Source organism: Perca fluviatilis, chromosome 16 (assembly GCF_010015445.1).
Source record: "Perca fluviatilis chromosome 16, GENO_Pfluv_1.0, whole genome shotgun sequence".
Classification (NCBI taxonomy): Eukaryota; Metazoa; Chordata; class Actinopteri; order Perciformes; family Percidae; genus Perca; species Perca fluviatilis.
In genome coordinates this window covers 35,153,215-35,171,636 of record NC_053127.1, presented here as the reverse complement: position 1 = coordinate 35,171,636, position 18,422 = coordinate 35,153,215, and the positions used below count along the sequence as shown (strand labels likewise).

Below are 18,422 nucleotides of genomic sequence, written 5' to 3'. Positions count from 1 at the left end.
TTGTAACTTGTTACCAGCAGCCAATCTGAGATCACGTAGAGCTGAGCTGATAAGCTGGGTGTTGCCTGGCACACATTTAGCCTTGCTGATGCTTTTCTCTGCTGTAACTGTAACTGAAGCCTCAACCACAGCAGAGTGACTACACACAATAAGCAGCCCAGATTACTCTCCAAAGCTACTTTGAGGCTAACAGCTGTTACATTCTGAACACAGACTGTTCATGCGCACAAAGGAAGAACTTGCTTTTCAGTTTTTGCTTTACCTGATTTGATGCATCTCTGCCAACTATGCTCAAAGACTGTAAATGCAGTGATCACAACTTCAAATGCATTCACTTTTACTGAGTTTGGTTCATTTCACGCAGTTCTCATTACTTTTGGCACAACCATCACATAGAAAATATAGTGTACAGAACATTTCACCCCAGTCTTCTGCTGAAAATATTCTCAATCTAGTTCCTAATGAGGAGAAATATTTTCTGGTTGTGTGGGCTCATTCACTGTGAGAATATGTGGAGGTACAGTACAACACTATTGCCTCAGCTGATCTGCAGAGAAATGTAAAGGGCACATCAGGTTTGTTAAATGATGTAAAGGAAAGGCAGCTGTGTTGGAGGGGTGTGTGAACAAAAGGTTGAGGGAGAGACAACACTTGTCCAACTTTGTTACACTGACATATTGTATTGGACAATGTGAGGGCCCATCAGACTGCAGTGCCATTTCAGAAGTGTTTCCATCCAAGAATATGAATGGTCTCTAACCTCAATAATGCACATTTGTGTGCTGGGGAAATATTAAACGCAAATCTCATGTGCAGTCCGCACTCAGAGGTCATAGTCTGTGATGACATCACTGCAGTCAAGGTTGGATAAGAAACACCAACAATCCATTTATCCAAGGTGTCTGACCAACAATACAATATAATAATACCATAATTCAGTAGGTCATAGATGAAAATCTATGGACTGGTGTAATTACAGAAACAGGAAAGGGAGCAGTTAACAGACAAAGAATATTTTTGTTAATTGTATCTTGTGTTTTGTTAGGGTTAGTGGTCATCACCACTAAACTGCAGGTTTGAACTTATTTGATGAACTAATGCACAGGTTGCTTTTCTCTTTGCCACCTTGGGTGACACGTTTTTTTGTATGTAGTTTTGATAACTATATGAGGAGAGGTATTTCTGTGACCTATTTTCAAAACTGAGATTTTGTTTCCAAAACAGGTCTTCAAAACAAAGAACACTGTAATGGATGATAAATAATGTGCACAAAATTGTCAACGCGCTTTGCGTGCACCCACCAACAAATGGGGAAAAAAGGTTTCAAGTTACATATCAAGTTCTACAATTATGAGGGGGAGTAACGTTAATTAAGCATATAGCTTAGCTTGATGTCATTAAGTTGATGTTTTAGTGTGTCTTTAAGTTGGTGAATGTTTTCTAAATGCTGCACGTGTTGCCAAGTTGGTGAAGATGTTTCTTCACTTGTATGTTTTCTTAATTTGCAGTATGTTTGCCCTTGTCAGCAACGGTAAAAAGACACATTTTACAACACAAACAGTGTGTGCGCCGCCATACTGATGGGACGCCAGATGTGTTTTTGTCGGTGAACTCTGGCAAGATGGATCTTGCCTGATTTTTTTTAAATTAACTTTCATTGCACTTTTCCTGTTGTTTGTTTCACGTGCAATGCTGGATGCAGCATAATGCTAGGTGTGAACTGATGTATACACTGTTGTGAAAAAACCGATCTCAGTCACATATGAGCAGTATACTATATCAGATTTGGGCCACTTTTGCTTGAAGTCTAATCCTAGCCTAGCCTTTGTCTCTGTTTATTAGAGACGGTGAAGCTGCTGTGTGCTTCTGCCGAGACACAGCAGCCTCACGGTGCTTTTCAAAACTCCCCCAGCAGGGAACATGTGCTGCCCGGGAGCAACCACACCTCCACCCGGCTGCCTCACACGTTGCCGCACACACCCACGGTCTCTTACTCTCATGTTATAGGAATACAAGGCATTGATCAGCTGTTCACTGCAATAGTGGTGATCACAAAATTGGCATTGGCAAAACTACTGATTGTGTTTTTTTGGTAGGACATTTCATCATTAACAGCTGGGCCATTCCCTTGTAAATATAGCATGCTCATTTAGGAATCTTAGGAAGTTGAGATGTATTACCGTATCAGGTAGGCTACTGGTGCTGTGGGTGATATCTGGCCTAGTCACAGTTTGTTGCGACATGTGAAACCTGCCATAGACTTTGGCACAGGCTATATCAGAATTAGCTTTTGAAGGTCAAGTATGTTTCTTTTATTTCAATTTCTGGCATTTTTTTTCAAGATTAATTTTAGTCTAGTTTATTTGCAGAGATAAATTAATGATTACAATTCATAAATTCCTTGTCTGTTATTGAGATAATATTCGATGAATTGTAATATAATTGCAGTGGCATTATCCCTGTTTTGCCCAGTGAACCCTGGCATCCCTGGCCTGGACCCAAACACTTGATTATGAAGCGGTATTTCACGTAAAATATTTAATACCTTTGACTCACCTGAACATCCTCCATGCCGTGCAGCAGTCTGTCGCCCATACCGGGATCCAGTGGGTGCGCTATCCCAGCCCAAAAAGTGATTGCCATCTGCAGGTGTACCTTGTGCCCTAGATTATAACCAATTCATAATTTTTTCCACTTGCCAAAAAGGGATTGCAGCTTCTACCTTGTCACTAAAATGTTGATTATGCCTAAAAATTATTTAATTTGAGGCTTATATCTGACAAATTATTATCCACCCAGTATTTTAACCTGTTGAAATACCTTTTTAAAGGGGCAATATAACCCATAAAATGCACTCTTGCACTTGCCAAAAAGGGATTGCAGGGCCCACCTTGTGTTTGGAAAGTTGTTTCTGCCTCGAAATTACGTACTTGATTTCATTCACAAGACTTATATTTGACGGATTATAGCCTACCCAGTACTACCTGTTGAAATACCTTTTAAGGGCCAATACAACCAGTAACACATTTCAAGTGAGCTGCGGACATAAACTGGGCTGTGAGCTTTAACAGGTTGTGCACGCTTCCTGTGATGTATTAATGCTCCCACGGATAGCAATCAGTTTTCTAGGATTGCATGACCCGCCCTTCTATGCCACTGATTGGCTAGTACTCTGTTTTTATTGGTTGGATTGGTTATTTAGGCATGTGAGGAGTGATATAGAGAGCCGAAGTCACGCACATTCCGGTGGCCCTCATGGGACCTTAACTCAGACAAAATATGGTAGTAGTGAACGGGGAGAATCAAATTATTTTTTGATCCCGTATGAATTGAGCCATGGATTACAAATATGATGATCGTCAATTTAAAAGATAATTTTTCAACCGAAGAAATTCTCAGTTAGCCGTAGCTTTGTCGTATGACCACTTAGTTTTGTGTGAAACCGCTCAGTGAAATAGGCCTACATCTCCCGTCTCACACAATCTACCTCACCTAGCTTGATGCTCAACCTGCTCGCTAGCTAGCTAGCTTAGCTCTGTTAAACAACACGTAACGTTATCGTAACTGCTGTGTTTTATCCAGTGAAGTGCAGAGAAGCAAAAGAACAAGCGAGATGCTCTGCTCATTAAAGTAATGTAGAGACGTCATCCATGCGACATTGAAGTGTGTAGTCTTTCTAATTACGTATTTTCACAGTCTTATAGTTCAACAGTTTAATTCATTTCAATTTTATTTATAGTATCCAATCATAACACAAGTTATCTCGAGACACTTTACAGATAGAGTAGGTCTAGACCACACTCTATAATTTACAAAGCCCCAACAATTACAGTAATTCCCTCAAGAGCAAGCAGTGCGACAGTGGCGAGGAAAAACTCCCTCTTGGGAAGAAACCTCGGACAGACCAACCCAGTCTCACGTCAGTTCGTGATGGCATTACGAAATTAAATCTATTAGAACGTGATACCCTCACGTTATTTTGAAGATTTACGTGTTGGGGTCACGTTTTTTATACTAATGTATTTCAATGAGAAGCATCTTACGTAATCACAGCACGAAACTTTCTGCCAGTCGGGCTGCAGCAGAGAAGCTGGATACAGCTTTGATATTATTGGTATTTTTAGCCCAATAACCGCTGTTTTAATCAACATTTATTCACCAGATCTTATCACGGTTTATATGTATTTCTTTTAATGTTATTATTTCGGTCTATTTCGGCCAGGGAAGCTGGATTGCTTTGTTGTTTATTGATATTTTTAAAACTATAACGCTACATCTTTCAAAATGTATTTAGCTGTTATCATGGTATGCATTTCTTTATTTTAATAATATTATTTCGGTCTTATTACCGGTGAAATATTACAGTAAATAAGACAGAACAGTAGGTTACGATATGAGCGAGCTGGGCGCATTCAAAGCCGATGTCCCAAGATGCAATGCGGGCATTCATTCACAGAATCAGACGGCGATCAGCGGTCTATAACGCCTGTATCACTTCAATGTACGTTAGGGATCATGTAGAGCGTTGTTATAGCGAATACAACAACGACGGGGTGATCAGGACCCTGACGCCAATCTTCTTTCAGCGGATCGATTGATAGCTCTCCTCCAGAGGGAACAGAACTGCGTCCATGGCAACGCTCTGCTATGCATGGCAACGTTGTGTTATACTTAGCAACGGTCTGTTATCAAGAAAATAAAAGACCGTATTCTACATTAGATTTCAAGCAAGCCATGTAATAAATATAATATATATAATCAGTGGTTTTGTCACCAGCAACAACGTGTTGCTCAGTTATGTTCCAGTAAGTTATGCACCGTTTAAAAAAATCAGCTGAAGACTCCGGAAGTGACGTCGTAATTACCGCTCGGCGGGTAGAAAAGATAAAAATACATAATATTCGTAATATTGATGTTTTTGTCTAACGTTGTATTTGAGGAGTTAAAGAATAAACATAGCAATAATAATAAAATACAGTTTCATATATTTGTCTCATGTACTGATTGCTCGGCCGGCCGGTGGGCGGCATCAATCTGAAACGGAACGAAGCCCACTCACGGCCGACAGCAGAAACAGGAGCCGAACATGTCCGCCCACCCACCCCGGAAGAACTACAAGTGCTCAAGCTTTGTAACAGATTCTGGGCCGCGTCTATAGTGGGAGTTGTAGTTTTTAAATATATTGGTATATTTCTCATATGTAGAAGTTGGTAGTGTAGAATTTTGGATACACCCTGGGGTTTTTTGGGATGGGGAACACACTGGTGTCATCAGATTTTAAAAATCGAATCGTTAAACAGGTGAAAATAGCTTATTACCATATTTGACAGTGCTTACAGTGGGTAAACTTTGGTGACCATATCTACATGATAGCTGAGGTCCAGAGCTTTTTTATGTGTGTTGCACCTTCTGTTGCTAAATGACATCAGCTGAAGACTGCTGAAGTGACAATTACCACTCGGCGGATAGAAAAGATTGCTGCACGTAAAAGAATAAAACAAATTGCTGCACGTTGTACGTGAGAATTTATACAATAAAAATACCAATAATGAAAGAATAGTGTTTTATGCTAAGCACTTTGATTTGCCTTGTCGCAGAAAAATACTAGGCCTATATAAACAAACTACAGTTGAGTGTTTAGAACTACAGCCTAATGGCTTGTTTGACTAATGGGCATTTGTTTTGACTTGTAGGCTATGTTGTGAAAAACAAAAAATAAACTACTTACAAAGAGAAGCATTTTTCATTTTATTTTCCATGCATAGTTATTTAAAAACACAATTTTCTAAATTTGCAGTTGATGAATGTTAATAGCAAAGACTAAAGGGGAAAAAAACATAAGGATATTTATGTATGGGACTTAATTTGATTTAAATCACACTGTATTATTAGTAACAATTTATGGTAGGCCTATCATTAATTATTATATTCAGAAGATGATCCTGATATCAATCAGCATGGTTACAGTACAGCTTGTAGCTAAACTCAGCCTTTACTGAGACTACCTTTTCAAAATTAAGAAGGGGCTAGTTTTAGGAAGCATTTTAAGCAGATTTTTGCTGAGGTTTTTGTTCACAGAGATGTATATAGCTTTGTATGGGTACGTGTACACAAACGTGTTTTGGCATTTTTGGCACACTTCTACCTCAGCCTACTGCACACAGACACAAGTACTTTTGCATATTCTGCTAAAATAGAGACCAGAATGTGGTGCCAAACCAACAATCTCATTCAACCATTTCACAAAATGAGGAGTTGGTCGTGACATGGGTCAGAGGGTATCAGAGGTCATAAATGATGAACCAATCAATGGGCTCTGCTCCTACAGGCACCTTGGTGTGTATATGGACAACACCTTTGGCTGTAAGGCCCGTGTTGAAAGTGTGTCTTATCATTTAGAGCAGACACTCACAGTGAATCAGATGGTTTATGTTATACAAGGCTGCATTACAGAGCATTTTAATATGTCAGCAATATCTAAAAACATCTCATTTAAAGCTTACTTGTAAGGGGAGCACAGAGAATATGGTCTGATCAATCTTTATTCTCCATGCCAAGTAGCTCTATCCTCTGACAGAAGAAATGGGTACCCTAATGTAAACTAAATAATTCTAAACTATAGCCCTAATTTGGACCTACCTCAATTCAAAGTTAAAATAATGTTGCTTGAGGCTGTAGGGGAATAGCTTCATGATATGATGCATATGGTTGTGTGTTGCTCACTGTTTGTGAAAGATGAGCAATAGATTGTGGCTGTGTGATGTGCTTCAATCTGACTCCATATCACTTTTTTTTATGTTTTTTTATCATAAGTATGTCATCTGTATGCTGATAAAACAATATGTCAAGTGTTATTTTTGAAGCATTTTAACTCAAGGCAAATATCCCTCTGGGGATAATAAAGTATTGCTTGCAAAATGGTCCCTATGATATGTGAAAATTAAAACCTTGTCGTAGGACTATAGCAAAAACATCGTTGGAAAGATCTCAACCTGGACAGTAACATATGTCAGTCTGAAGAGCATACATTATTCCTGCTTTGAAATATTGACCTCTGAACCTTGAACCCAGTAAATCTTTGAAGGCTTGTCATTTAGCAACAGAAGGTGCAACACACATAAGACCAGCTGTTCTAGAAAGCTCTGGACCTCAGCTATCATGTAGATATGGTCACCAAAGTTTACCTACTGTAAGCACTGTCAAATATGGTAATAAGCTATTTTCACCTATTTAACGATTCGATTTTTAAAATCTGATGACACCAGTGTGTTCCCCATCCCAAAAAAACCCAGGGTGTATCCAAAATTCTACACTACCAACTTCTACATATGAGAAATATACCAATATATTTAAAAACTACAACTCCCACTTAAGACGCGCCCAGAATCTGTTACAAAGCTTGAGCACTTGTAGTTCTTCGGGGTGGGTGGACCGGACATGTTCGGCTCCTGTTTCTGCTGTCGGTCGTGCGTGGGGCTTCGTCCGTTTCAGATTGATGCCGCCCACCGGCCGGCTGAGCAAACAGTACATGAGACAAATACATGAAACTGTATTTTATTATTATTGCTATGTTTATTGTTTAACTCCTCAAATACAACGTTAGACAAAAACATCAATATTACATTATTTGCGAAAATATGTTTTTTATCTTAATAACAAATCCGATGCTAATTGATAAACGACGTACCGTGACCATGCATAGCATAGCGTTGCCATGGCCGCAGATCTGTTCCCTCTGGAGGAGAGCTATCAATCGATCCGCTGAAAGAAGATTGACGTCAGGTCCTGATCACCCGCTGTTGTGTATTCGCTATAACAACGCTCTACATGATCCCTAACGTACATTGAAGTGATACAGGCGTTAAAGACCCGCTGATCGCTGTCTGATTCTGTGAATGAATGCCCGGATTGCATCGTGGGACATTGGCTTTGAATGCGCCAGCTCGCTCATATATCGTAACCTAATGTTCTGTCTTATTTACTGTAATATTTACCGGTAATAAGACCGAAATAATATTATTAAAATAAAGAAATGCATACCATGATAACAGCTAAATACATGTTGAAAGATGTAGCGTTATAGTTTTAAAAATATCAATAAACAACAAAGCAATCCAGCTTCCCTGGCCGAAATAGACCGAAATAATAACATTAAAAGAAATACATATAAACCGTGATAAGATCTGGTGAATAAATGTTGATTAAAACAGCGGTTATTGGGCTAAAAATACCAATAATATCAAAGCTGTATCCAGCTTCTCTGCTGCAGCCCGACTGGCAGAAAGTTTCGTGCTGTGATTACATAAGATGCTTCTCATTGAAATACATTAGTATAAAAAACGTGACCCCAACACGTAAATCTTCAAAATAACGTGAGGGTATCACGTTCTAATAGATTTAATTTCGTAATGCCATCACGAACTGACGTGAGACTGGGTTGGACAGACCCAGGCTCTTGGTAGGCGGTGTCTGACGGTGCCGGTTGGGGATGTGATGAACAGTGGCAATAATAGTCACATTAATAATGGAAAAGTGACGTCAAATGGTAGTCGTAGTAGTTCATGTCATATCAGTGCGCTGCAGGGCGTTACGGGATGTAGCGTGGCCCAGCAGAGCATGGATGGACGTAGCAGGAAGTAGCAGGGTTCAGCAGGATGCAGCATGACATTGCAGGGCACCGCAGAGCTTAGCAGGGAGTGCAGCAGGACCACGGCGACAGCTGCAACCAAGATCTTGGTGCCAACGTTCTCCAAGGAAATACGCTGGGTGAAAAAACATAAGGACTCCGGGGAGTAAACTCCCCAGAAGCTCGGATTAGTAACAAGCATTTCTGGGACGGGATGCACACAAATGGTAATAAAAAGGGAGAGGAGAGAGCAACTCAGTGTGTCAAAGGAAGGAAGTCCCCCGGCAGTCTAGAACTATAACAGCGTAACTAAGAGATACAGGTAAAAGGAGAGGTTGCCTGTTCGTGCTTTGAACTCTCCCTGCCGGATCGGGCTGTGCTGGCCTGCCTACCTCTACTTTTGTTATATTATTAATCTGACGACTATGAAGAGAAGCATGTGGGCCTGGTTAGGCGGACGCTGCAACTCCTCACTCCCTAACTATAAGCTTTATCAAATAGGAGAGTTTTAAGTTCATTCTTAAATGCAGTGACAGTTTCTGCCCCCCGAACCCAGATTGGGAGCTGGTTCCATAGGAGAGGAGCCTGATAAATGAAGGCTCTGGCTCCCATTCTACTTTTAGAGACTCTAGGTACCACAAGTAACTCTGCATTCTGGGAGCGCAGTGCTCTCGTGGGACAATAAGGAATTAGGAGCTCTTCTAGATATGATGATGCTTGACCATTTAGAGCTTTGTAGGTCAGGAGAAGGATTGTAAATTCAATCCTGGATTTTACAGGAAGCCAATGCAGAGAAGATAATACAGGAGAAATATGATCTCTTTTCTCAGTTCTTGTGAGAACACGCGCTGCAGCATTCTGGATCAGCTGGAGAGTCTTAAGGGACTTATTTGAGCAACCTGACAGTAGGGAATTACAATAGTCCAGCCTGGAAGTAACGAATGCATGGACTAGTTTTTCAGCATCATTTTGAGACAGGATATTCCTAATTTTGGCAATATTACGAAGATGAAAAAAGGCTGTTCTTGAGGTTTGTTTTAGATGGGTGTTAAAGGATATATCCTGATCAAAGATAACTCCTAGATTTCTGACAGTAGTGCTGGAGGCCAGGGCAATACCATCCAGAGTAGCTATGTCTTTAGATAATGAGGTTCGGAGGTGTTTAGGGCCCAGGACAATAACTTCAGTTTTGTTGAGTTTAACATCAGAAAATTATAGGTCATCCAGGATTTTATATCTTTAATGCACGCTTGAAGTTTAGCTAGCTGACTGGTTTCGTCTGGTTTGATTGACAAGTATAATTGGGTGTCATCCGCATAACAGTGAAAGTTAATTGAGTGTTTCCTAATAATATTACCAAGAGGAAGCATATATAAGGAGAATAGAATTGGTCCAAGCACTGAGCCTTGTGGAACGCCATTGCTAACTTTAGCGTACTTGGAGGATTTATCATTAACATTAACAAATTGAGATCGATCAGAGAAATAGGACTTAAACCAGCTTAGAGCGATTCCTTTAATGCCAACTAAGTGTTCCAATCTCTTTAACAGGATTGTATGGTCAATAGTGTCAAATGCAGCACTAAGATCTAGTAAAACAAGAATGGAGACAAGTCCTTTGTCTGCAGCAGTTAGAAGGTCGTTAGTAATTTTCACCAGTGCTGTCTCTGTGCTATGATGCTTTCTAAATCCTGATTGAAAGTCATCAAATAAACAACTGCTATGTAGAAAATCACATAACTGATTAGCAACTACCTTCTCAACGATCTTGAGATGTTGAAGATTAAGAACAAGACTTTCAAACAAGTTATAATTTAGTTTAGGTTTAGGATTAATTAACAGGCTTTAATCAAAGATGGCTGCAAAGATGACAATTAACAATAAACTAAGACTTTCTTCGGTTGAAAAATAATGTTTTAAATTGACGAACATCATATTTGTAATCCATGACTCAATTCAAACGGGATAAAAAAATAATTATTATCCCTCCATTGACTCTCGTTCATATTATTTCCAAATTGAGGCTGCGTTCATGCCACCTCGGAATAACAGGGACCGCCCCCCCCCTGGTTACGTTGTTTTTCCGACTGGCAGCGTTCACATGGTCGGGATGCGTGTTCTTCTTCTTCTGTTACATTGGCGTTTGGCATAACAACTTTTTGCATGACTGCCACCAACGGTTGGCCGTAGCCGAGAGCATCAGGTGTGTGAAAACATAGAGGCCACAATAACAAAAGATTTTCTGCTGTTTTCTTATGCGAGCATCCAAACAGCACATCGCCAGGTGTTTGTTTGTGTTATCTGCAGGACAACCAACAGGAAAAGACATGGATGATATGTCTTTTTTTTTTATACATAGGTCTATTTATGAATAATTTTAAACATGTTATCTGTGTATGTTTCTTGGCAGAGGCGTTTGTCCACAATAAACAGTTTATTGTCATTGAAATATGTTCAGTGAACCAAAGTCGCCTCCATCAAACATCAGTTGTCAACGCGTCACCAACTGGGAAACTCGGTTATCAAAATCGAGCCCGAGTTTCCCACCTCTGATTCCCACAGGACGTTACATGAATGGTGACGTTTTCACTCGGAAAAACATTTTTCCGATGTCCATGAACACACGGTAAGGTCCCATGGACCGGAAGTAGAAGGGCGGGACTTCAGCTCTCTATTGGTTAAGGTTAGAATACAGGTAAGCCAATCAGAAGCAGAGTAAGATAGTGTAGGGTGAGACCAGGGTGAGACATGCTGTCACCATCCTAGGAAACGGAATGCTATAGACCTTTTCAATGGAATTCCATTGCTAGGCAACAGCCTGGCCCCTTGTTAACATCCTGTCAGTTGATGACATTTACATACACTGCAACAGGAAATCAACTTGGGTCCATTTAGAATGTTTATGTTTACATCTGTGAAAAGGTCTATACAGGGACGGACTGGGGCTAAAGAACAGCCCTAGACTTTCTCCCAAATAGGCCCATCATCCGGCCATTCGCCCGTAGCTGTGCGCGATAGACACTACCCAGGATGTCCTGATACTGTGCCACAATACTCTATTTGCCTATCAGACAAGGTATTCACAGCAAGTAACATCTCAAAACCAATGATGAGAATTGGGGTTGTGTTTATTAATGAAGCCTCAGCCTTCAAATAAAACTAAAAATGTACAATGCCATTACATCTGCATTGAAAATAAAATACAAATAAAGAAATGTCACTGGCTACAGAAACCCCAAATTACACAAACTTGTAATTATAAAACAGTACAGAGTGAAACTGACAACACTTTCTGAGATACTTGCTGTACCTGAACAGAGATATTCTGTAGGCCTATACCCAAACTACACAGAGTGTTAGTTACTATATACTATAACTATTCAAATATAATGTATATAACGTGTTGCTTTGTGTTAAAGAATTAGCATTGAATCACCTATTTAATATTTTCTCAATTACATATTACACTTTTGATTCATATTAAGGCTGTGAAATGATGAAAATGACTAGGCCCTATCAATGTTGTCTGTGAAGCTTTCACAAACAACCACCAGAGGCCTGTACTACGAAGCAAGATCAACATGTCCTGGATTTCTTTCAGTAATCCGGCTTCACCAAACCTAACAACTGCGGTCCCGCATAACCTGTACTACGACGCTGATTATGAACTAGTTCAGTCAACTCAGGGTTTCCCAATCCAGCGGCGCGCGCTTCACTTCCCCATCAGTCAGGACCAAGATCTGACCATAATTACACTTGTGCTTTCCATTAACTGTCGTTGCTTTAGCCTATAATTTCAGTTGCAACCCTGGCAGTGGGAAGCGATCGTGAGAGCAAATAAAAAATATAAAAACATAATTCAAACCGATGTGCGCATTGGCGACACACAGCTCAGGAAGCCGATATTTAATTCCCTCCCATTAAAATATATACCCAGACAGCATTTACATCTGTGCCAGATCCGTTTTCGAATCAGCAGATTCGCGCAGCAGTCACACTCAGTATGCAGATCTGCACCAACTTTGCGCCAGACTTGTCTGTAGCTTCTGAGAACGACAGTCCGTCCGGCGGGTGCGACGCAGATCCGGGACAGCTGTGCAGACCAGACACGCCACATGTCCGCCCGGCGAGTGCGGGCCGGATCCACGGGAGCTGCGCAGACCGGAGCGCCACAACTGAAATATGTCCGCCCAGCGGTGTGGGGCCAGACCGGACACGCCACAACTGAATTGAGTCCCGCTCGGGCGGGTGTGGGCCCGTTCTAATACATCATGATGTGGGCCGGATCCACGGGAGTTCGCGCGCCGGACCGACGCCACAACTGAATTGAGTCCGCCCGGCGGGTGTGGGCCAGATCCGCAGGAGCTGCGCAGACCGGACGCGCCACAACTAACGGAACGCTTTTTTCCTGCATAAACCCGCAACTCTATTTGAAATGCAGAGAGGAAGACTGCAGGCTGCACCGTCTTTGTGATTATTGGTAAGTGCATTATACAAGTAAAATTGTAAAAGTAAACTGCTGTTGATGTCATGTTAATATGTTAAATATGTATAGGCTAAACATAAACTTTTACAAACTTAGTTTACACTGACATTCTGACAACCTGAGACGTGTCAGACAATACGCTGGGTAGGCTAGTAGACCTATAGCTAGGCTATGCTTGTAGTAGCTATAGGTTCTTTTAAACATCCACAACTAATGTGATAATGTGCTTTAAGGCTGAATCGGTGATCTTTGCTTATTATTCACCAAAATTACTGAATATCGTGTCCATTGTGTGTTAGCTGCAAAATCGTTTGTTAGCGCTACCCACTAGGCTAAACCGTCTTTTGTTAGTTTTGTTAGTCTTTACTTAATCACTCTCTCACTCATTCACTCACTACACACCACGTCACATTTGTGCAAGCATTTTACTATAATGTCATGTAATAAATAATCTTTGAATACTTAATCTAACATAGCCTACTGTTTGTTTCTTTGCTTTGTGTGCTTTTTGTAGGCTACGTCTTACAGGAGCAATGAGGAAGAATCGCATGTCTGACAAAGCCACGGACACGGAGATAAATCAATAGCCATCAGATCTGCCTTAAGACTGCGGGGGTGGACGCCGTGCCCGGTTTCACCCAACTAATGAGCAGTAAATATACCTACAGTAGGCGCAGTGTTCACATTAGGTTACTTGGTTTTGTATTTTTTTTTGTAATTTGAATAATTAACAATGATCTTTAATCATATGCTTTTTCTCTTTTTGTGCATCTGGATTCACGTCAGATGGTTGTTCATGCTGTAGTTTTTTCCTTTTCTTTTGCTTTTTTAAAATAAAAAATAAAACTATTTTGAAAATTACAAATTGCGTGGATATTTGTAAATATGAATCACAGATCAGGGCCAGATGAGCCCCAGATGTAAAATATGAGTCTGGGCCAGATCCGCACCACACGTCATGGCATTAATAACTGTACTGGGCCAATTCTGGCCCAGATCTGTCTCTGATCCGTAATTCCAACCTGTTCCGGTATTGGGCCGTTGGAACAGATGAGCCCGGCCCAGGTCCGTTTAGCGGATCTGCGCCAAATGCTAATAAAGACCTGGTCCAAATCTGGCCCAAATACATTTCGCTGTCTGGGTATATATATATATATCTCATACAAATACCAATCAGGGAATGTTAACGGGGTTGTCGATCTCTAAATGTTTTAACTTTTGTGGCGCATGATTTTTTTTTTTTTTTTTTTTTTTTTTTTTTTTTTTTTTCTCTCTCTCTCTCTCTCTCTCTCTCTCTCTCTCTCTCTCTTTTTTCTCTCTCTCTCTCTCTCTCTCTCTCTCTTTTTTTTTTTTTTTTTTTTTTTTTTTTTTTTTTTTTTTTTTTTCTCTCTCTCTGTGCACCGAGCTCCGCCTGATCTTCTCTAAGAACGGTGAAGCCGTTATCAATCGAGTATTGATTGGTCAGTAGGCGGTGCTTTAACACTGAGTATTGATTGGTCAGTAGGTGGTGCTTTAACACCGGTTGATCTCTGATCTCCAACATAACCTGCTCCCGACCAGGTTAGGTGTTCAGCATGAGTTACCATGGCGATTGAACCCGATAACAACTGATCCACCTTCGTAGTACAGAAAACCCTGGGTTGAGCCTGAAGTTAGCTCGTTACGCCAAATCCTGCTTCGTAGTCCAGGCCTCTGGTCTTTGCTAGTTCCACAATACTAAACACATACATGAAAGACAAGGAAAAACTGCACTCTGATGGAAGACAGACAGAAAGAGCAAGCTAGGATTTTTTGGTTAAACTTTTGGTTAAATTTGGTGAATTATTTCGCCCCCTTCCCTGTTTGTTATCATGTTTAGAGTGGTACCAATGCATTCCCGATGTTTTACCGTTTAATTTAATACCATAGTCTTCATCCTAGCAGCAAAACTGAGCTTACTACAACCTCTCATATACAACCAAGTGAAATCGCGGTCAACCCGCGATTCATTTCTAACGCGTTTAATGTTTCAAATTAACCTAACAGAAATGATTAAATACGTTAAGTTTGACAGCACTAAATGGCACGATCATTGTCATAATCATGATGCACACTCATGTTGAGCTGACTATGCAATTCGCTAAGAAAGGGATAAAGGCAGCCTATAATAATATTAAGTATAAGTTTCCTGCTCCTGGCACTTACCAGTATTGCTGATGTGAAATTAACTCACGTCTAATGATGTAGGCCAACTCTTCTTCTTCAGTTTTATTTTTACACGCAGCATATAAGTGATTGTATTTGCGCCCCCTGCTGTTGGCTGTTAATATCGCTTTAATAGACTTTTTTTTGTGCCGATGGCCGTCGGATGGACGGCTGTTCTGGACTTTTCCAGAACGCACAGATTGTCAGTCCGTCCCTGGGTCTATATACATGGATGTATTATAAGAAACTTTTCATGTCCTTATGCAATAGAAAAAAATGTCTAGTTTCTATTGCATAAGGACATGATTAATCCTGCCTAAACACTACATTAACAGACTATCACATGTGCACTTAAATTAACATGTATCCATCAGTTTTCACCACATCTTTTTTCTTAACAGACATCATGACACCTTCCTCTTCCTTTCTCGCACTGACAAAACATAATTTAAAACATGGTAAAATACATATTTGTGAGTAGGTGACCATTTATTTTGTATGTTTAAGGTCTTTATTAAGACAATATTCTAATGACAGTTGTAAGATTGTATGCATTTTTTCTTTAATCACAATAAAAAAATATTACATTTTTGGCTTTTTATGTACAAAGTATTTGTCTCAGTTGTAGTTTAACAGTGCAACCCAATGTCTAGCTTTACAACAGCAGTTGAAAGCACCATAGACTTCATATGAATGCACGCTTCACGTGGACTGTCCGACATCACCACCTAAACACGTGTCTCGGCACGGGATTGGCCCGGACGGGCCAAACAGCTGCTGTTACGTCACCACCGAACTGTTCAGCGCAATGACATTTAAATGGTGGGGGTGGCTACGCAACAAGCAGCATGGATGATTTCAGTAACTACATACTAATCGTCAGACCGACCGTGCCTGAGAACAGGGACAATATTCCGGTAGGCAACAGCTTCACCATGTATCAATTTAACAATTTCTTAGTTTTTTTGGTAAAAACTATTATTCCACTGGAGAATAATATGTCTATTTATTTATTTATTTATTAGATAGATAGATAGATAGATAGATAGATAGATAGATAGATAGATAGATAGATAGATAGATAGATAGATAGATAGATAGATAAATAGATAGATAGATAGATAGATAGATTTCTAAAGTAAGGACTGGACGGAGGTATTGCCTCTCCGGTTATGGAAATGTTGTGATCGGGTTTCTCTGATTCTACTGACAGGTGAGTGCTACCTCAAATTTAAAGTGTCTAACGTTTTTGTCTTGTGACCTAATGTCCATCATGAGTCTATTCTGCATGCACTTAAATAATATTTCATGGTCAGCTGCTCTGTTCTGGTATTACAGGCTTAACATAGCCTATTTATAATGTGTATTGTGAAAGTCAATGTGATTACTGGAAAAGTGTCTCTTTGGATTAACAGCAAGTTTTTTAGTTTTTTTTTCACTGAGCTGCAGCTGCAGTGTATTACATAAGAGTGTTGGGGGCGGGACTATAGTCTGCCAAGGACCATCTTATCAAACTCCTTCAGCCTCACCCGCATGTACATGCTGTTATGTTTACACAGGAGGCTAGGCGAAACACATGACAAACACTAACACTCTCATGAATGAGCAGGCTGTCATTACCTACAGCCTTTTGTTGATCTTTTCCATCATAGATCACATTGTGATTTCAAATACAATGTGTTTCTTATTGAAATGATGTTAAAACACTTGACAGTTTACAAAAAGACAAAGTTTGTATTGCTATTACTACAGGGACATATAAATGCTACTAAGTAGAGTTCATAGTGATAATACCTTAATGAAAGTTGTATCTGCCAAATATCACTAGAATAAAAAATAAATGTAAACAATTTTCACATTATGTTATTGTTTAAGGATTTTTTTTAGTTAATTTTCAACAGGATATGAAGTACGCTTGCCAAAAGTCAGATTTTGATGTTATTTAAAATAAACTGTAACTGATATGTTATAGACTTCTTCTTTGGCTAAACTCACGTCCAGTTTTTCCAATTACATCAGGCCTTTGTGAGATAGGTTAACGTTTAAAAGAGAGCATTGAAAGAAACGCCTCAAAGATCACAGTTCTGTCAAATAATGCACTTCTTAGATATCTTTTCATATTTACATGATGGGTCATTTTTTCAGTAGCTGTGCTAGAAGGAGCCCTAACATCATTTTGATTATAAATCACATAATTCACATAATAATCCTATTCAGGAAACACCAAACCCTTTCCGCCCTTGAAGACAGTCTTTACAGTTTCTCAATGCAATCCTCACTGCCTGCTAAGGTAGTAGACTAATGTGAGTGCCATTTAAACTTTTTGTATTTGCACATTTGACTATAACACGACTGAAAACATGTTAACACTACCATGGGCGTATGCAGGGTTTTACAAGTATCCAGGTCCAAAAACTGAGCTCGCTACGGGAGTTTAGGGCTCCCCGGAAATATATTGATTTCCCTGATCTAAATGTGCATTTTAAAATGTTTAGAGATCAAAAACTGGATAACAATAGCTTTAAAACCATGTCAGTGGTAGATTTGGGCCTCTTTCAGGTTTCACCGGTTCAGTCAGGTGTAGAGGCTAACCGGTTTAATCTAACTTATATTGCAAACAGTGTTGGGCAGTAGTACTAGTTTAACCCTCATGCCCTCCTTAAAAAAACTTACTCTCGACACCTTCGAGGCAAAAATGTCCACGCACACAAAAACTGTTATTAAATCATCATTTATCAATATTTTTTTCTGCTTTTTTTTCATAAATCACTTAAACAACTTGTAACCTAATCAAAACTACCAAACATTCAATCATTTTCAGGATTTTAACCCTTTAAATGCCAGTTTATGTATTTGAAGTATTTCATTTTTTATTACAAAAACACAAAAAATAATTTTTTTTCCATATAATGAATAATATCTAGATTTGGCTTTGGTGGGGATTAGAGGCTTGGATATGTCAAAGATAAGCAACAAAATTAATTTGATTGCATTAGTATTTTTTACATAGTTCCAGATACTCCCTTTCGACACCTTCGAGGCAAAAATGTACATGTCCAAAAAACTGATATTAAATCATCATATATCAATATTTTTTTCTGCTTTTCTTTCATAAATCACTTAAACA

General features: G+C 39.7%; 1 protein-coding gene across 8 annotated transcripts in view; it reads left to right on the top strand.

The window, feature by feature from the left end:
• The first annotated feature begins 16,106 nt into the window (after positions 1–16,106).
• Positions 16,107–18,422, top strand: part of LOC120544521 (CLOCK-interacting pacemaker-like) — a 13,945-nt gene continuing 11,629 nt past the window's right edge. For 2 of the 8 annotated variants that reach the window (XM_039778333.1, XM_039778330.1), the window contains exon 1: positions 16,124–16,212. Coding sequence is in view for 1 of the 8 variants with exons in the window: in XM_039778334.1 (XP_039634268.1) it covers positions 16,144–16,212 (69 nt within the window). In the remaining 7 variants the exon portion in view is untranslated. Of the gene's footprint in view, positions 16,213–16,358; positions 16,509–18,422 lie in introns of those variants that run through there. The other 6 variants (XM_039778337.1, XM_039778336.1, XM_039778332.1 and 3 more) reach the window with 4 other exon arrangements.